Source organism: Rhinolophus sinicus, linkage group LG04 (genome assembly GCF_036562045.2).
Source record: "Rhinolophus sinicus isolate RSC01 linkage group LG04, ASM3656204v1, whole genome shotgun sequence".
Taxonomy (NCBI): domain Eukaryota; kingdom Metazoa; phylum Chordata; class Mammalia; order Chiroptera; family Rhinolophidae; genus Rhinolophus; species Rhinolophus sinicus.
Window position 1 is genome coordinate 25,064,212 of NC_133754.1, and position 22,148 is coordinate 25,086,359.

Here is a 22,148-nt window from a genome sequence, read left to right on the forward strand (position 1 = left end):
GGAATACGGGAAATTGGGATAGGGTCAGCAAATGAGGTTGAACGGAAGAATAGGAATCAGATGAGAAGAGCCCTGCACACCCAGCTTAGGAAGGTGTCCCCAAATTCTCTGGTCATAATCGACAGCTCCCATTGTATTCTTCTGTCATTTTGCTTGTACTGTTAGTATAGGCCTTGCATACTTGGCCTTTGGTCTGACTATCCAGCTGAGTCTTGTCTAGTGCACTGACAGACCAGTTCACTACAGATGGAGGCTATGCCTTTTTTTGAAGAAAAAGATCTATAGTGCCTTAGACATGGAAAATTCTCAATAAATACTTGTCATGTTAAATTTGTCTATGAATGAGTCCTTTCAAATGGGAGACTATTTTACTAAGTATTTTAAATATATTCTTTAAAAGATTATTGATACTATCATTTTATTAAAACGATGACAAATGGGTTTAGTAAACAACAGTTAGCTTTATTCCAACTTTCTCTGAATTACATATATTTTAAAATAGTAGAGTCTGAAGTAAAGAGGTTATATACTTATAGCTGATTGTGATGAGTATACACTAAATTATCCAACCATTTTTGCCTTGAAACTACTGTTCACAATAACATATACTGATATCAATATCCATAGGCATACAATTTCAATTCAACAAATAATTCGTCTCTAAATATATTAGTCACTGTATTTACTGGGGATATAAAAATGATGTTCCCTGCAGGAGTTATGCAACAACTTCTGTTTTTATGTTCCAAGTTCACAAAGAAACAGAAGACCTGAGAGTCACAAAGTAGCTTGTCTAAGTTTACCGATCAGTAAGGGACAAAGGCAGATTCTAACTTTTGTCTCCTGACTCACATTTAGTAGTATTTCTAATTACAGTTTTTCTCAGCAGTTACCAGTATGGCTCACATTTGTGAGCTGTTCAGCCAGGACTTATAAACAAAGTGTTGGGAGAGGAGTTTTACCTGAAAAATGTCAATTTGCTCTTAAGCGATTAATTATCTTGGCATCACTAAGCCCTATACTTTATCTAACAATGACTCTACACAGACGGTCTGACATGGAGCTTTCTATGGAATGAGTTATTTAATTAATGAAGATAGATGTGAAAGTATGAGCAGCACCCCACTACTGAATGTACCATCTCGCAACTGCTAAACTTGTGAACAAAAGGCCACCAAGAGGCAGAGCTGTCACAAAGCCCATGCTTTTCTCTAGAAATATCATCAAACCATTTCAGTATCTCATCCAGTAAAATCAGATGTCTCATCCAGTAAAATAAGAAGCAAGAAATATAGGAATCGCAGTGAGAAGTGATGAGGCAAGTAAAAAAAAAAAAAGCAAAAAAGCATGGAATCTGTAAGCATTCAGGATGGATGTGTGTGTATCTGTGCATTCCAAATGCAGAATCATCACCTGCTATTAATTATAGCACATGATATTAATTACAAAGGCTTTATTCCTCAAAGGAAGAGCTAAATAATGCATCATTTCATTCATTTGTAAAAGTAGGGAAGGACATATTTTAGAGACTTTTAAATCAAAATTGGTTAATATTTTGAAAGCATCCATGTGAATTAACCTCCTTGATGTATACAACTCAGAGATGAATAATTTTTGATGAAGTCAGAAAAACAAGAAATGTGACTGCTTTACATTTACTAATTTTAAAAATCTGGGTATATACTTTTCATGTGAATTAAAATGAGTATTAGATAAGACTGCCTAAATGAGCTTCATAGATTTGTTAGCGAACAAGATCTCAAGTTGGAATATAAAACACTTCCAGATTTATTTGAAACCAAATAGTTTTAAAATTCTGGTTTTAAAATTTATCTTTCTCATGCCTTTTCCGTGTTCATTATTAAATTGTAATGTTCTGCAGAACACTGATAATCACCTCATGTCATACATACCACTAGAGGGTTCTAGTTAACTTTTTCAGACCCTCTTAGACCAGATCCAACATCTGGTTGTAGTGCACCATCTAGTGGCGGTAGGAATCATTGCTGCCTGAGTGTTACTAGCAGCACTGAATTTTAGAAATTACTATGGCATATATTTTTAGAAATGAATGAGAATCCTAAACAACAATGCCAAATTTATAAAAAAATTTTCTTCTAAAATTCATATTTAAATCATTTAAAAAGCAATGAAATTCTTGAAATACGGGAAATTCACAGTACATAGTATAGCAGTGATGGCACAGATTTCAATGTCCATTAATTTAAATATACTGCATATTCATTTAAATACACTGTATACTTCTTCATGGAGCTAAATCACACACTGTTTAGTTCAGTGAATAGGAACAGTGTACCTGCTGACAATCAAGTATATATGATTGCTCAGATACATTTTTTTCCTTCTTTTTAACATGCCTTAAACGGTTCACCACAGGCACGTGTTAAGTTAGTAAAGGCATTTAAGAATATATGGTCACATTTTTATGTTATTGTCTAAACTTCACATGCATGAAAATATGCTTAATTATTTTTCTTTTAAAAAGGCACTCTTCAGCATTTTTTTTTTTTTTTTTTACTTTAAATTCCTTGCTAATATCTAGAAAATATTCCTCTTTCACATTCCTACAAATACATTTAATTTACTGTATAAATTCTAAATAGGGGGCTGGTCACATACCAATAAAGCACAAAAGATCAAGTGTTAACAGTAAAATTAACCTCACTTTCTCAAATAAAGTTTCCCATTGCTACTTATTAACTTACCATAGCGTGAGTAGTTCTCATAAGTCATCTGTTATAATCCCAAACTTCACATTAATTATTATTGGTCACATATAAATAACTTACTCAATATGCCTGAAGCAAAGGTAAGGCTAAGAAGATATTTATTAAAAGCCAACCTAAATCCCTACAGAACTAATGTTGATTTTATTTTGAACATGAAGTTATGAAGTACTGCAAATAATTATAAATCGGAAACCAGTATGGGCTCACTTTGAACCAGTGGCAGCATATCAACCAAATTTCATTCTTTCCTTTTAAAAATTCTGTGCTTTGACTGATAGTTTAGAAAACTATGCCTTGCAGAGTTAAGTATCTCTCTGCTAAGTGGATGAATGGATTTGGTATGTGGTTTAGAGCAGGAATTTCACAAGGACTTTTTGATATAGCTGTGAAATTGAGAAATATGGATTGGACATAGGACAATTAGGTGGATTTTTAGTTACTGGTTAATGCATGAAGATCCACTTGGGTGGAATTCCATAGGATCACATCTCAAGGTGTTTTCCTTGAACCTGTCCTGCTCAATATTTGGCAAAAATGGAGAAACTGAAGGAGAGAGCCCTAACACTAAAAGCAAGGTGGGTGTGGAGAGGTTTCAAAGTCGTTTCAATTGATTAGATTGGGCTCAAATCAATAAAATAGAATAATTATTTCCCAGACTTGAAAGGGTATGTGCAGGCCTCATAAAAATGATTCTGTCCTCCCACAAGGCATCATCCAGCCAGTGGCTACACACTCTCGGGGAGAGGAAGCCTACTGCAGCATAACTCCTTTAATTGTGCTTCACTTTACTGCACTTCACAGATGCTACGTTCTTTTACAAATTGAAGGTAAGACTCTCCACCAGCAAACAGATTACAACTCACTTTACTGTGGTGGTCTGGAACTAACGTGCAATATCTCCGAGGTCTGCCTGGACTCCCAAAGGAGCGACATGTCCGACTATAAATACAACATTGCACGTTCAGGTTTAAAAGCATTCAGTTGTAGGTACAGGGGATGGACAAACCTAGTTTTCAGCAGATTTTCATTTAGATGACCTAACAGGGAGTCAACTGTTAAAAGACTTAACATTATCTTTGCATTTATTAGAGACCTCATCCCTCAATTTGGGGTGTGGAAAACTTAAAAAGACACCGTGGCAAGTTGGTGTTTATCTAGAAAAATGTGGCTGAGAGAACTGAGGATATCTGATTTGGAGAAATGAAGATGCCAGTGGTTCATGAGGGTGATACGAGGAACCTCAGGATCAGGAAGTGAAAATTACAGTGTGATCAATGGAGTTAGCTGAGTCCACTGGAAAGGACTGAGAGCCCAACACCGCTGTAAGAGACTTCAACGCTGTAAGAGGGGAGAGGTTACGGGTACAGACTTACAACTAGTAGATACATAAGTTCTGGAGCTCTAAAGCATAGCATGATGGTTATAATAAACAATACTGTCCTATAAACTTCACAGTTGCTAAGAGATTACACCTTCATTGTTCTCACCACACTCAAAAAAATGGTATTTACGTGACATGACAAGAGGTGTTAGTGAATGCTACGATGGTAATCATTTTGCAATATAGAAATGTATCAAATGAATAGGTTGTACATCTTAAACTATATAATGCTATAATTCTATTATATCTCAATAAAAAAAACACATTGTCAGTTCAGCTCGGATCTCTTTACTGACTTTTAAGCCCAAGTATCTAATTATTTACCACACGAGGACTGCGCCCTCAGAAATTTCACCCGACTTGTCTTGCAGAAGAATAAGCTCTCTGTCACTCTAAGTGTTTAAGGAGAGGTAGGAAAATTAATGCTGTGGGAACAATACTCAACCAGGAACCACGCTTGTGCACAGGAGATAACGACAGCTGCCACCACCAGGTGTGAGGATCAAATAAAAGACGTGTAAGTGCGCAGAAAACGGCACAGTAGTGATGGGATCTGTGTGAGAGACGACAGCGAAGGGATTCCCCTAGCAAGGAAACAAACTAGATTCTGTTATGTATGAGGTCTGTTTGGACCCTAGATTTTATCTTATTATCATTATTATGAGAGGTCTGATTTTATCTTATTAATAAGCCAAGCTAATTAATTTCACTTCGGCATTCCAGGTTTACACTGAATTATAATGCACACATCATGTCTCCCTTACTACCACAGTATATGGTACAGCTGACAAGATGCAATTCTATGCTGCCATGGGGTTAAATCACTGAACAGCACTTAATTTTACTCTCTTTCATTGTTTATCCTCAGGTAAATGGGATACAGGTGTCCGTGTGAAAAAGAGGCTAATACGTTATTTCAAAAAGTTCAAGGAAAATGGGGTCAACTCATATCATATGCTGATTCACTGACGAAAAGTCATTCTTTTTTTTAAAACAGAAATGCTCCCATAAAAAGTCACAATGACTTGATCATACTTAGTATTATGATCTGTGTTCATTATCTAGTGATAGAATGAAACAGGCTTATCTGACTTTCATGTCTTTATACTTTTCACCTTAATGATCAAAAAACTGAATCATAAATAGCGCCTAAAAAAATCAATGAAAACTTCTCCTGGGGAAGCTCAGAATCAATAAGGAGAGGGAAGAATCTGGAATTAAGTAGAAAAGAGGTAAGGATTGGGGGGCAGGGGAGAAAGATGGAAGCAGCAGTTTGCAACATGTGCTGATTATCTTAGATATATGGAAAGTATGATGCATTAAATGAGCAAAAAGTAAACTCCAGCTTCCATAATGCTTTTCTGACTTCAGGCAAGCCCCCTTTTACGCCATAACTTACTTCATCTCATACACAAATGACACTGCCTCAACGTTTGGAGTCATGAAGCAATCTCTATAAAGCACCTTTAGAAGTAGTCTCATATGATAAAATGACTAAACAATGGCAAAGAATGCTGATTTAAATGATTTTGCTACCTCAGTTGGGAAACGGTTTATATAGTATGGTTATTTCAATACACAGAGGGTGTCAAAAAAATGTATACACATTTTAAGAAAGGAAAAACACTGTACTAAAATTACGCTGATGGTAACCACTTTGAGCACCTCTTGTAATTGCAGAAGTCACATGTGACTTGTATTGATCTTTTGTGATCGGTATATATTATTACAATTTTAATACAGTTTTTTCATTTCTTAAAATGTGTATACACTTATTTGGCACCCTCTGTATTTGAGATGGGAGTACTAGTTACACAGCCCCATGGGAATCTGTTACACTTGAAATTTCCAGTTAGAGGCAGGTGCTGGAGCCTGATTCCTGCTGAGGACAGCCACTGGACTGGGTTTGCTCGATCTGCGGTCCACTGCTACCAGGAATGTGTGTGAATAAATGTCCCTCTTCTCTCTACTTGTTTGAGCTTCACACATCCCAGGCACCATCACTTTTCCTAGGAAAGGTGGTGTAATTGTGGGGTCCTCCTCCCACCTTCAGTCTCTTTCCAGAGCATCCCGCTGGTGGCACTGAACAGGATCCGAAGCCAAGAAAAGCCAGGATGCCAGCTAAGCGATACACAAGGTAGAGGATGAAGGGGATTGGTAGGGGGCTAAAGAAAGACTCATTAGCTTATTTCCTGGGTTGGGTGGGTAGACGGATGGACGGACGGACGGATGGACGGACAGATGGATGGATGGTGACAAAGTTAGGGAATCACCTCTGGTCTAAATTTTCTTCTCTCTAAACTGGGAATACTAAAAATTCTCTCCATAAAATAAAAAACAAAAACAAAACAAAACAGAAAAAACAAAAACCAGTGAGAGTCAAATGGGATGTGGAAATACCTTTTTAAACTCCTCACAGTGCTATGTATTTGCCAATTTTCTCCTTTTTCCTCTTCCTCTTCCCCTTACTTTTCTCCTTCTAATTAGTTCATTAGTTGGGTTAGTTGGGGAATGAGATCAGGGAGTAGAAATACACGATCTAAGTGGTGGTTAAATGCTAACTTTAAGAGAATAATTTTGTTCAGTTTGTTGTTTGATATGCTATGTGGACAACATTTTAAAATATGATAAACTAGACAGTGATTAAGCGGCGATGCAGATTCTGAAGAAACTAGATCACTGTGTTCGTACCATGCAAAACTCCGTAAGACACAGAAGAAACACTTCAATGGTTGCTAAAGTTCACTAAGAATTAAGCCTTTTCCAAATGAGAGAGGGAAAGCACTCCACTCAGAAAGGCACGAAACTCAGCACTTTCGATGGGTGAGTACAGACACCATTCTGACCACTCCTGGCTCTGGAGTCGGGCACCCAGCCCTTTGGGATTCTCACTGACCCTCAGGTGAGTAGCCCTGTGGACCTGTACCTGTATGTGTCCTTCGGTGAGCCTTCAGGTGAGAACTTTTTGTGTACACTTTGTTGCATCCCTCAAAATCACATCTGTGGATACGCCGTTTTCTGGAGTCTGGGGATTCAGACCGTCTCTGGCGTCTTGTGCTCTCAATACTAAATGGTGAGATTGAACTGGAAAGAGAAAAAGTGGAGTTAAACAGTGAGAAACACAGCACTCTGTTTAGGTTGTAGTGGCAAGAGATCTCAGCCTCAGAGTCTATAGCTTTATATAGACTCAAGGTCTCATGTCCACATCTCCTGCTGTCACTTTCTCTGACACGTTTCATTTCTTAATCTTGAAGGCAGGCAGCTTGACCTATTTCTGGTGAAACACTCTATGGAGAGAAAGACATACGTAGAACAACAACATCGAGACAAAAACAAGTACTAAATGAGAGCAGTGGTGGGTGAGTAGATCCCCGTTATCCAATAAGAAACAATCTGGTAGTGACAAAATTATACCTCAATGTTTGGAACTTCTCAATACACGTATAGAGAATATTTGAGGAAGCCTTGATATAGACAAATGACAAAAATGAATGCATTTAATAAGTAACATGAGGGTCTGACTTATATGTGACAACATAAAAAAATTGTGCAAAATCACAATGTACATTTCAAAATAAGTGAGGTCAGGGTGAAAGAAGTGACATCAGTACATCAATTATATGACTCATGACAAGCTATTTCTGTTCAGTAAAATGCACCTGACATTTAACTTTTCCACTTGTTGGTTTTTCACAGTGAGGAATAAAGTACATTGTATTCAAAGATTAGCTGTACCACTGATAAAAAAAAAAGTTTTAACTGTGAAATTTGGCCCTGACTTGCACGTTGTTGAATCTCAATGCCACAGCACACAAACAGGATTAGTTTGTAATGTCAGGCAATTGATTAACATGTACTTTTTTACACCTTAATCTCTTTCAATTGAGATAGAAATGAAGAACATGACCTATCTTTTTTAGTTATTCATAGTTTTTCAAATTACAGTGAAATATAATAAACACTTCTACTATACTATATACCATACTTCTGCTATAATAATTTTACCACTCTTAATATTTTGACATATTTTCTTCCAGCTTTTCCATGTTTTGATACTTTTAAAATGTACTTTCCATTAATAAATCACTTCTTTCTAAAAAACCTGAACATTACAAATAAAGATAAACCCTGCCTTGCCTTCCATCATCATCCTGATCCCTTTTCCTCCTCCCAGGGAAAACCAATATCATCAATTTACTTTAAAGCTTTCCAATTCTTTTAAATCATGCTGAACTATCCAGATAGGTGACCTATCCATGCTTACCTATCTGCATTCACAGAAACTCAATATCGTTTTGTGGTTTTTGAGACGTATAACTAATATCATGCTGTTCACATTATTCTGCAAATAGTTCTTCACTCAACATTAATCATTCGATTTCCATCCATGTTGATACAAACACTATAGTTTATTTGAAGTGCTATATATCACAATGCATCAATGTTAAGATGAATTTGTTCATATTTTAATGTCTCTAAAATCAGGATGTTTCTTACAACTGACGGCTTACCATAGTTTAATTGGCATACCTTTTTTTCTTTATCAGTGCTACATAAAATAATGGTGCATTTTTTCAGTAGATGGTATTTTAACTTAGAACAGAGGTTGGTAAACTTTTTCTGGAAAGGACTAGATAGTAAATATTTTATTTGAACTCTGAGAGTCAGGCAGTGGATGTTGTAACAAATCAACTCTGCAACTATAGCATGAAAGTAGCTATAGACAAAATATGAACAAATGAGTATGCTATGTCCAATAAAACTTTATTTACAAAACAAGCAGTGGGCTGTATTTGATCCATGGGCTGTAGTTGGTTGACACCTGACTTAGAAGAAATATGGCAGTAGACCAATGACTATTCATCCCAGAGCTTTTAAATATATTTCCTAAGTGATGGACATGTAGGTTATTTCTAATATTTCACTATAACATTGCTAAGGTCAACTTTTTAAAAATGTCTCCTTCCATATGCCCTTTTAAGTTTTCAGTGTATCTTTTCTCCGGTACAAATAACAGAATCAGTAGCCAAAGTTTTATGTTATCAGGTCAGATCAAATATAAATGCTATTTATCTACTGGTGTCTTAAAAAGATTTATACAAGATCTCTATTAGTAGAATGAAAAACCGTATGGACATCTATGCCACTTTTTTCAGCCTTCTTCTCAGTCAATGTGGATTTGTGGTTTTCCACATAATTGACTCAGTTACAGAGATTGGAGCCTATTGTGAAAAGAGTCAAAATAGTATGACTGGCCTGCCCATAAAAGAAACAGCTTTAGCTACTCCTGACAAGACATGTTCTAGAACAGGCTGTGGTTCTTGTGAACAACACTGTGAAAATAGGGCAACAGTAATTCATTTCTTGAAAATAAATATGTTTTGGCACTGGGGACCTAAAAATAGAAACTTTTGTGTTGTGCTCTGTTTGACATCTTTTAAATAGAGAAAATTATATGGTATTTTTTCCCTTCAAATTACAACTTAAAGTCTATAATAAAAACACTTTGTTTCATACAATACTTTCTACACACGAATATGTAGAAGTCTAAACATAACTATGCATAATCACACACATATTGTTTTGTCTGTAGTTGATTTTAGCTATTTATAGTGCTAGGTATATGTGTATATAGAGAACAGTGAAAAATATATCTGAAATCAAAACCAAGTAACTACTAAGCAGGTCTTTTAGGGACCGATGAAGCAAAGCTGTATACAGTCAATCAACCACTAAACTATAGATCCGGCAGGAAAAGGAAAGCAATGGCTACAGAAATGACTTCACGGAGAGTTCTGAATTTACATCAAAAGAAGACATGTTAGGTGGATGGCTTTAATGCTACAAAACTTCATACCCTTGTTTTCTTCATTATAGAGTGAAATGTTTTAAGGCGTTATGAAAAACAACCACTGGAAGTAACCACTGGAAGTTTGAAAGGACAAATCAAAGATAATTTTTTAAAAAGGTAAGTGCAATGAAGAGCTGCACCCAGCAAAGCTGGCTTTGACACAACAGTCAATGAGTAAGATCTGTACCTGTCCCCCCTATTCAAATGGCAGAGACATCCTCAGATGTCAAAGAAACTCTGGCCAGGCTGTACCTTTCAGAATTACTAATTTGATCTGCTTGTGGAAAGGCAGAAAGGTAAGTGGGGCTGAGGTAAAAGGGTATCGAAAGTGCAGAAGAACTTAAAGAACCTAAAGAAGAACTTAAAGAAGAGGATAGGACAATCCAAGTCCATGGAGGACCGCTGTTGCACTGACCCCACAGCAAGATCCCACAGCTGGCAGACACTGCAGGTGCAAGACCACCGTGGGTGGGGAGTTTGGCCAAGCCAAGTCCAGGGCAGGAAATGTGATGGTCAAGGCGCTATTTCTAGAGCCTAGAACACTGTGGACATTCAAGAAATGTTTGTTAAATAGAATGAATGAATGGATGAATGAGTATATTAAGTCAGGCATTCCTCATTTTTAATTTAACATAATGAGTTAATCCTTATCAATTAATTTATCCTTACTAGGATCCTTTGAACACAAGTCTTCAGAGAATGGCCACGCAGTTTCTCTCATTTCCCTGAGTTTCACATTTTAAATGCTATACAAAGTGGCTACTAAATATCCGGGAATCTGGGTAACCATTAAAACCACATGTATAGTAGTATCTCAGTTCTTTGCTTTAAGTTCAAGAGAAGGGCATTCTAAAGCATTGCTTACAATTAAAAATTTTAGTGGGAGGCCACTGAGATCCCTCTGAACATGTACAGGATGCTGGTGAATAAAACAAAAATCTTCCTTTTGATTCTAGTAAGCATCTAGGTGAGTGGGAATGGTGAAGGAATGATCCTTACTCTTGGCAAAATCATCTTGTCCTGTCTCCCTCATAAGCATGGGCGTTTGGTAACAGAAGAGCTGTAATTATACTTTGGGTGTTTCTATTCTGCCCTTCTTATGCTTTCTAAGCAATGTGTCCTTTGTTTAGAAGGCACTTAAGGTATCCTCAAAGGCATGGAAACTGACTTCTGTGCTTCAAAAGCTGGCCTTGTTCTAAAGAACGGGAACGTGCAGGTAAGTACTGCATACGCCAGCACAGGATTCTTCCCATAATCCTTAGTAATAAAACTGGTATGATGAAAATACTGGAAGAGGTAAAACAGTTGCTGGTGTGTTCCCAGAAAGTACACTAAACACATCTGTACAGTTCAAAGAAACAATAACTAAAAGCCCACCACTCCCTTCCCCAGAAGGTTAGACCACTTAGAGTAATGAATGAACGCCCGAGGGGGCCTCTTAGGCACCACATGGTAATAATGAGATCTAGAGAGAACAAATGAGTGAATCATGACTTCAGTTGCACAATAGTCCCAGTTGGAGTGGCAAGTTAAATTAGAATGAAACCCAGAGAGGCTTGAAAAGTCACATCCAGGAACAGCTCTATTTAAATAGAAGGCACCGCTTGGCTGCCATGAAAGAAATTAGGTTAACTGTAATCAGCAGGTAATGAAAGACCATTTGTCACGTGTGACCTTGGTGTGATGAGATGCCCTTCACTGAAATTGGAGTTTCTATAGGAGTTAAAAAAAAAAAAAAAAAAAAAAAAAAAAAGCCAGGCCATTCTTTTAAGGCTGGAAAGAGGACACACATACCCCAAATTTTAAAACAAGAGCATAAAACAGTGGAACACAAGGTGCTTTAGCAAATCCATACAGACAATCTGAACAGAACTCCAAGGAACATGGCTGAGGATAGCAATGACAGCTGGCATTTACAGAATGCTTACCATGTGCCAGGCACTGCTCTAAATGCTATTTAAGCTTCAAAACAACTCCGAGGTCAAAAGTATTAGCATCCCTAGTTTACAGATGGGAAAACTGAGACCCAGAGAGGTTAAGGCCAAGGCCAAAACCAAGTAGGTGGCCACACCAGAATTTGAACCCAAGTGGTTGACTCCGCACCCCAATCTTAGTTATTACATTCTACTGATTCAGATAGATAGATACATGTAATATAAACCAGCATATGATAAAATATGAAAAAGCAACAAAATAATCTGTAGCATCTACATTTTCCCTCCAAACCAATGATAGAAAACAACAGCACATAAAAGCATTCTTAGATGTAGACTGCTATATACACTACGGCATACGCTTCTCTCTTGAGAATTGTAAGGTAAACTATTTTATACATACTGCCAGTAGAGGTACTCAGTATAATTATTTAATATGAAAATACATTCTTGTAGTGGTTATAAAATATATATTTATATGTTCTCCAGGGAAATGTTTTTAGAAGGCTGAATTTGGCAGTGGTCGCAATTGTCTTGCTTGACTTGACCATCAAGACCACAGAACTAGCTCCTCTCCTGCCATTCCAGTTTATTTACAATTGTACCAAAAAGGATGTCAAGTTGGCTGCACAATAAAGTCACCTTAAGGAAATGGGAAACATTTTCAGTTTCAAAGTTATGTTTTGTACTGTTTTCCAAAGTTTATACTGTAAAATTATTTTTAATAAAACATGAAATATCACCTCCTGGAATTCTGAATTAGTTCCTGCCATAGAACATACGTAAGTTAAGAACCACTTCCTTGTTAGTCAATCAAACACCACGTTGGGAACGAAATATCAAGGCCACAAGCCAAAAAAAAGAGTGGATGGGACTTTCAGTTAACCAGCGGTTACGTAAATTTTGGTAGAGAGTCTATTCATGTGGACAAGCCAGACATTTGCTTTTTTTTTTTTTTTTTTTTTTGCAGGCTTTCTTTTAGCCAGCAGATGACTGAGAAGCAGGAATCCTCCTATTTATCTTCCATACTATAACAGACTTTGTCTAGTTCCCATCAAATGGTATCAATTTCTTTTCTGTAATATTAATTGGGGAAAAGATGCCATTAAATACACTAATTATCTAACCCCAGAAGCTACATCCCAAGGCAGTGTACATTCATCAGCGTTTAGTTCCTCTTTCATTCCCCTCCATAGTTTCCTATGGAAAACTACTTTTGAACAGATTGCAATAAGATTAGTAGTTGCCAACCTTTCCAGAAGCTGTGACTAAGGCATTATACCACTTCATGTTCAAATGTGGATTCAATAAAAATGTATTAATTTCCAGAAATGTATAAATCAATAAGACATTTGCTAAAATATTTCCAAAAGCTCATTATTAGCATATATTCAATTAGAATTTGGCACTTTTTTTCATATGAACAGTCTGTGGCCCCAAATGTATTTCTAATTATTCTTGTATTTTAATAAGAAATCTCCTAATTAAAAGATAATGGGTTTATAAATGAGCCTTTTTTGGGTGGGTCTGTAGATAGAGTCACAGTATATCATGATTTTACTTAAATATTACAGTTGCTACTAATCATCACTTTCTAGATCATTAAAATAAACAAAACTGTAATAGGCTGATCTTTCTGTTCTTTTTTTAATTATTCATCATATTTTAGCAAGATCATAAGTTATATTAAGCAAAAGGTTTAAAGATAAAATAGAAAAAATGAGTCATTAATGGCATTAGCTGTGATTGGTTTTATTATGAAATTTTATGACGAATTTAGATTAAAAATTGGGACAGGAGTGTTTGCTAATAAAAAAGATTCACTTGGGATTTATAGTACCTATTGAAAATAGTTACTTTTGGGGGAACACTATATGCATTGCAAAGACTTTACCCCATAAAATCAATTCATAATTTAGGACAAAACAAGAGCTCTGGAACAAGTGTAGATTTTTGAATTACACTGGACATTAAATGGAAGACACCATGACCTACTAAAATATTCAAGATGAATTTTTCACAGAATTTCTTTGGAAAGTACTGGGGTTTAAATTGTTTTATGGCAGGCGTTGTAGCTGGATGGATTATGTAAACCCGAAAAAGACTTTCTAGGTCCAACAGGATTAATTATTTTAATGTGAATGCCTTTAAGGCCGGCTCTGTCCTCCCCTGGCATCAGCCCTCCCTCCTCATCGCCTTGGAAGGGCAGGTACTTTACACTTACCTTAATGGTGTGGCCCTTGAGCCCGTCTGATTTTGATACCCTATAGAATTGTGTTAAGTTAGAAAAATAAGTTCTCTTTATTTTATTAAACATAAACTTTTAAACTCCTGAAGAATGAAGATACGGTATCATGCATACCTCTCCAGAAACTGGGATATCAAATAGATACTTGATTGAAAGGGTGAAGGGAAAGAAAGGGAACAAGAAGCTTGGGGAACAGTGGACCCCATGAGAACTTCACCAAGTGCATACACTGGGGTCTCACCATAACACTCCTCTAGCACAGAATTTGATATAAAAAGGTTAATTTTTCTGTATCAGAAGGGCCTATTCACAAATTCACAGCCCAACTAGTTCCAGCAAAGGGGAGAGAGCTGTGGAAGCAGGACCCGCTGTGGTGGTGGTCGCCGCCATTGCTCTGGGCCACCTCTCACAACTCACCCTGCCCCTGACCCCACCTATATGGGCGGATCCCTGCAGGAGTAAACAGAACTGCTGAAATATACTGGCTCTGAATCAGGAGCTGGAAGAGCTTTGGAACATCAAAAGCTCTCCGCATACCCACCGGGACACTGCGCCCTGTGACCTAGACAAACTATTAACAGAGGAGAAGCCCGTCTCCCAGGGAATCCCCCCATTGTGTGAGAAGTTGGAATAGTGCAGAGAAAACATAGCACTACCGTGTAGGAGAAGAAAAATAAGTTGCAGTTGGAGAAATAATAAAACATTCTACCAAGAAGTACTGGCAAACAAAAGAAAGACCGCTTTCTATCAACCTGTTGCAGAAGTCACTCCTGTAAATGTCTAGGAAGAGAAATAGTAAACCGGTAATCGCCATGAATAACCAAGGCAACAAGATAGCTCAGAAAGAAAGTGAAAAATCTCCAGAGAAGGCACTTAAAGATACAGAAATATGTGACTTAAATGACAGAGAATTCAAGATTGCAGTTCTGAAAAAACTCAACGAGATACAAGAAAACACAGATAGACAGTTAAATGAACTCAGAAACTCAATCAAAGAACAGCATGAGCATTTTACGAAAGAGATTGAAATCTTAAAAAGAACCAAATAGAATTTCTGGAGATTAAGAACTCAATAGAAGAAATTAAGAATGAAATAACCAGCTTAGGTAGTAGAGTTGACCAGATGGAGCAAAGAATCAGTGACATCGAAGATAGAAACCTGGAAATGACACAAATAGAAGAAGAAAGAGACTTGAGACTTAAAAGAAATGAAAGAACTTACAAGAACTTTCTGACTCCATCAGAAAGAGCAATATAAGAATAATGGGCATACCAGAAGGAGAAGAAAGAGAGAAGGAACAGAGAATATATTCAAACAAATTGTCGATGAGAACTTCCCAAATTTGTGGACAGAACTGGACCCTCGAATCCAAGAAGCAAATAGAACACCTAGTTACCTCAATCCCAACAGACCTTCTCCAAGGCACATTGTATTGAAGCTGTCTAAAATCAACGACAAAGAAAGAATCCTCAAGGCAGCCAGGGAAAAGAAGACGGTAACTTACAAAGGAAAGCCCATTAGATTATCATCAGATTTTTCAGCAGAAACTCTACAAGCCAGGAGGGAGTGGAACCAAATATTCAAACTATTGAAAGAGAGAAACCATGAGCCAAGAATAATATATCCAGCAAAGATATCCTTTAGATATGAAGGAGGAATAAAGACCTTTCCAGACATACAGAAGCTGAGGGAATTTTCTAATACACGACCTGCACTACAAGAAATACTAAAAGAAGCTCTTCGACCACCATCAACAGGGACAATTTGTGGCAACCAAAACTCAAAAAGGGGAGAGTAAAGGCCTGAACCGGAATATGGGAATGGAGAAAGTAAGGATGCTGAAGAAAATGGAATACTCTAAATATCAAACTTTCTTTTACATAAACTTAAGGGTAACCACTCAAAATAAATCCAGAATTGAAATATATACTGAAATAAAAGAAGAAACAGAGGGAAACATCATAGAATACCACCACACAGAAATAATAGACAACAACAAAAAGGCAAAGAAACAATGGAGACACAGCCTTACCAGAAAACTAAAGATAGAATGACAGGAAATCCTCACATATCAATAATCACCCTAAATGTAAATGGACTGAACTCACCAATAAAAAGGCACAGAGTAGCAGATTGGATCAAAAAACTAAACCCAACCATATGCTGTCTCCAAGAGACACATCTCAGCTACAAGGACAAGCATAGACTCAAAGTGAAAGGGTGGAAATTGACACTCCAAGCAAATGGTACCCAGAGAAAATCAGGTGTAGCCATAATGATATCAGATGAAACAGACTTCAAGGTGAAAAAGATAACAAGAGACAAAGATGGACATTTCATAATGGTGAAGGGACTGTACAACAAGAAGACATAACAGTCATCAATATTTATGCCCCCAATCAGGGAGCACCGAAATACACCAAGCAACTACTAACAGAACTAAAGGGAGAAATTGACCAAAACACAATTATACTAGGGGACTTAAATACATCATTGACAGCTATGGATAGATCATCCAAACAGAAAATAAATAACGAAATAGTAGCCCTAAATGACACATTAGATGAAATGGACATAATTGACATTTATAGAGCACTTCATCCTAAAACATCAGACTATACATTCTTTTCTAGTGTACATGGAACATTCTCAAGGATAGACCATATATTGGGACATAAAATCAGTCTCAACAAATTTAAGAAGATTGAAATCATACCATGCATATTCTCTGATCACAAGGCTTTGAAATTGATATCAACTGTAAAAAGAAAGGGAAAAACACAAATACATGGAGATTAAACAACATACTTTTAAAGAAGGACTGGGTCAAAGAAGAAATTAGAGGAGAGATCAAAAGATACATAGAAACAAATGACAATGAAAATACATCCTACCAAAATTTTTGGGATGCAGCGAAAGCAGTTTTAAGAGGGAAATTTATCTCATTACAGGCCTATCTCAAGAAACAAGAAAACTCCCAAATAAATAACCTCATGTTACACCTTAAAGAACTAGAAAAAGAAGAACAAGTAAAACCCAAGGTCAGCAGAAGAAAGGAAATAACAAAAATTAGAGCAGAACTAAATGAAATAGAGAACAAAAAGACAATAGAAAAATTAATATGACAAAGAGCTGGTTCTTTGAAAAGATTAACAAAATTGACAAACCCTTGGCTAGACTTACTAAGATAAAAGAGAGAAGACACTGATTAACAAAATCAGAAACGTAAAAGGGGAAGTTATCACGGACACCACAGAAATACAAAGGATCATCCAAGAATACTATGAAGGACTATATGCCACCAAATTCAACAACCTAGAAGAAATGGACAAGTTCTTAGAAACATATAGCCTTCCAAGGCTGAACCATGAAGAACTGGAAAATCTAAACAGACCGATCACCAGTAACGAAATTGAATCAGTCATCCAAAACCTTCCCAAAAGCAAAAGTCCGGGACCAGATGGCTTCACTAGTGAATTCTACCAAACCTTCAAAGAGGATCTAATACCAATTCTGCACAAACTCTTCCAAAAAATTGAAGAAGAGACAGTACTCCCTAACTCATTTTATGAGGCCAACATTACCCTGATACCAAAACCTGGTAAGGACAGCACAAAAAAGAAAACTACAGACCAATATCTCTAATGAATACCGATGCAAAAATCCTAAATAAAATTCTAGCAAATCGAATACAACAATGCATTAAAAAGATTATTCATCACGACCAAGTGGGGTTCATCCTCGGGCACAAGGATGGTTCAACATACGAATCCATCAATGTGATACATCACATAAACAAAATAAAGGACAAAAATCATATGATTATATCAATTGATGCAGAAAAGCATTTGACAAGATACAACATCCATTTATGATTAAAACACTTAATAAAATGGGTATAGAAGGAAAATACCTTAACATAATAAAGGCCATATATGACAAGCCCTCTGCTAATCTCATAATTAATGGAGAAAACTGAAGCCCTTTGCTCTACGTTCAGGAACACGACAGGATGTCCCCTATCACCTCTGCTTTTCAACATAGTGTTAAAGTCCTTGCCAGAGCAATCAGGCAAGAGAAAGAAATAAAAGGCATCCAAATTGGGAATGAAGAAGTTAAATTATCACTCTTTGCAGATGACATGATGCTATATATAGAAAACCCTAAAGACTCCACCAAAAAGCTATTAGAAACAATCAACTAATACAGTAAAGTTGCGGCTACAAAATCAACGCACAAAAGTCCATTGCCTTCCTATATACTAACAATGAAATCTCAGAAAAAGAAATACAAAAAAACAATTCCTTTTGTAATTGCAGCAAAAAGAATAAAATACCTAGGAATAAACTTAACCAAGGATGTGAAAGACCTATATGCTGAAAACTATAAGACATTTTTGAAAGAAATTGAAGAAGACACAAAGAAATGGAAAGACATTCCGTGCTCATGGATTGGAAGAATCAACATAGTTAAAATGGCCATATTACCCAAAGCAATATACAGATTCAATGCAATCCCCATCAAAATCCCAATGGCATATTTTAAAGAAATAGAACAAAAAATCATCAGATTTGTTTGGAACCACAAAAGACCCCGAATAGCCAAAGCAATCTTAAGAAAAAGAACAATAATGGAGGTATCACACTTCCTGACTTTGGCTTGTACTACAGGGCTACAATAATCAAAACAGCATGGTATTGGCAGAAAACAGACACATAGACCAATGGAATAGAATTGAGAACCCAGAAATAAAACCACATAAATATGGACAGATAATTTTTGACAAAGAAGCTAAAACATACAATGGAGCAAAGACAGCCTCTTCAATAAATGGTGCTGGGAGAATTGGATAGCCACGTGCAAAAGAATGAAACTGGACTGCTATTTGTCACCATGTACCAAAGTTAATTCAAAATGGATCAAAGACTTAAGCATAAGACCTGACACAATAAACTGCATAGAAGAAAACATAGGTACTAAACTTATGGACCTTGGGTTCAAAGAGCATTTTATGAACTTGACTCCAAAGGCAATGGAAGTAAAAGCTAAAATAAACGAATGGGACTATATGAAACTTAAAAGCTTCTGCACAGCAAAAGAAACCATTGACAAAATAAAGAGGCCACCAACTGAATGGGAGAAGATTTTTGCAAACAGTGCCTCCGATAAGGGGCTAGTATCCAGAATATACAAGGAACTCATGCAACTCAACAACAAAAAACAAACAACCCAATTGAAAAATGGGCAGAGGACTTGAAGAGACATTTCTCCAAAGAGGACATACAAATGGCAAATAGACATATGAAAAAATGCTCAACATCACTAATCATCAGAGAAATGCAAATAAAAACCACAATGAGATATCACCTCACCCCAGTCAGAATGGCTATCATCAACAAGACAAATAATAACAAATGTTGGAGAGGCTGTGGAGAAAAAGGAACCCTCATACACTGTTGGTGGGATACAGACTGGTGCAGCCTTTATGGAAGGCAGTGTGGACGTTCCTCAAAAAATTACGAATAGAATTGCCATATGACCCAGCAACCCCTCTCCTGGGTATCTACCCAAAGAATCTGAAAACATTTAGAGATAAAGACACGTGTGCTCCAATGTTCATTGCAGCTTTGTTTACAGTGGCCAAGACATGGAAACAACCAAAATGTCCTTCGATAGATGAATGGATAAAGAAGTTGTGGTATATATACACAATGGAATACTATTCGCAGTAAGAAAAGATGATATAGGAACATTTGTGACAACATGGATGGATCTTGAGAGAGTAATGCTGAGCAAAACAAGTCAGACAGAAAAGCAGAGAACCATGTGATTTCACTGATATGTGGTATATAAACCAAAAACAACAAAAGAACAAGACAAACAAATGAGAAACAGAAACTCATAGACACAGACAATAGTTTAGTGGTTGCCAGAGGGTAAGGGGGGCGGGGGGTGGGGGGTGGGAGATGAGGGTAAGGGGGATCGAATATATGGTGATGGAAGGAGAACTGACTCTGGGTGATGAACACACAATGGGATTTATAGATGATATAATACAGAATTGTACACCTGAAATCTATGTAATTTTACTAACAATTGTCACCCCAATAAATTTAATTAAAAAAAAAAAAAGCACTTCAATAAATTGCCTCATTTAAAAAAGAAAAAAAAAAAAAAAAAGAAGGGCCTATTTACAAGGCAGATTGACAATAACATAGTCCTATGGATGTACCCCAGGCAAGGACAGTATATAAAAAGATTCTGCATTTTAAGTATTAAAGTATATTTAAAAATGTTCCAAATATGCAGTTCTAATGAGATGTGGTAATGCAACCATAAATAACTTCTGAAATACCCACCCAAACAAGGCTCCATCTACTTACGCTGATCATTAACCAGGTCTATGTCACACTAGAGATTCATTGCATTAAAGAGCATTGGAATTATACCAGTTAACTCTCTGGTACTTAAGCTTACATAAATTATTGGAACAATTTTTATTGCTTGTATGGGGATTTATAAATAACAAGACCAAGTAGAACTCATCGGTAATATTCCACTTGAGTTTGTATTGGCCAAAAGGGCAATCTGGTGTCACAAACAGGCATTTCTCAAAATGTGCATGTATTTGAATTCTGGAGGGAAAAACCTTCCATCTAATGGAGGAAACATTTTACCTGGTTTTTATTTCCCTTCCTGAAAATGCTATTTAATCTTTGAATACTCTGCCATATTAATGCTGGAAAAGTAAGAAGGTATATTAAAATGTGATTGAAATTCGTATTTGAAAGACATTTAAAAGATGAGGAAACTGAGGTTCAGAAAGTTCATTAAACTATTTACTGTGCCAAGAACACACAGCTATCGTGCTTCCCCGAAAATAAGACCTAGCCGGACAATTAGCTCTAATGTGTCTTTTGGAGAAAAAATTAATATAAGACTGGGTATTATATTATACCCGGTCTTATAAAATAAGACTATAGTAAAATAAGACCGGGTATTATATTATATTATATTATATTATATTATATTATATTATATTATATTATATTATATTATATTATATTATATTAGGGTTTCCAGATGGGAATTCCCGCCCGTTCTCAGGAATTTTTTTCGCTTTCCCATTCCTGAATCCCGAGAAAAGTTGGTCGGGAAATCAGGAAAATCGACTCATTGAACCCAGGTGGTTGGTGGTAGTATCAGCTGTCACTTTGTGGAAATGACTCATCATGGAGAACAGAAAACAGTTTATATCTCGGGATTCGGGAACGGGAAAGCAAAAAAAATTCCTGAGAACGGATGGGAACTCCCACCTGGAAACTCTATATTATATTATATGAGACCCGATCTTATATTATAGTAAGATAAGACTGGGTCTTATATTAATTTTTGCTCCAAAAGACGCACTAGCACTGATTGTCTGGCTAGGTCTTATTTTTGGGGAAACACAGTAACTAGTGGCAGAGCTAGAACAGATGTCATTTCCTAATCCCTCGAGCTAGGACTTTCTCACTCTCCAGTGAGGCTGTAGAAAGGTCTGTGTTATACTTTATTTAGTATGAAGGAAAATCTGCTTGGCAACGCTGGTATTCTTTTTTTACGTTTGTTTCATCAGATAGTTAGAACTAAAATCCCTACGCTATATACTTTTTTTTGCTTTGGCTGCCAGGAAACTCAGCCACAAATAGATGTGGTGTGTTTATTTTCTACTCTAACTATACAACTCTCAATCCCAAACTATATAATTTTAATTTTATATAGTAATTTAAAAACATATGTCTCATGAAATTCTTTCTGAACTAGGTGAAGTATTAATGATAAACAAACAAACAAAAAACAAAAACAGAACATGCTGCTCTTAAAAATGAAATTTAAATCTGGGCTTTAATATGCAGACTTCTATATGCTGACTCAATGTCCAATATATCTCCAACAATTCTTAACCTTGAGCTGCTTCTCCTTTTCTGGTTAATAACAACT

The 22,148-nt window shown here is 36.5% G+C and overlaps 1 protein-coding gene across 17 annotated transcripts in view; it reads right to left on the reverse strand.

The window, feature by feature from the left end:
* Positions 1–22,148, reverse strand: part of KLF12 (KLF transcription factor 12) — a 511,365-nt gene that overhangs the window by 15,702 nt on the left and 473,515 nt on the right. For all 17 annotated transcript variants that reach the window (XM_074329362.1, XM_074329360.1, XM_074329370.1 and 14 more), the window contains one exon: positions 7,058–7,215. In XM_074329362.1, the coding sequence (XP_074185463.1) occupies positions 7,058–7,215 (158 nt within the window). The remainder of the gene's footprint in view (positions 1–7,057; positions 7,216–22,148) is intronic.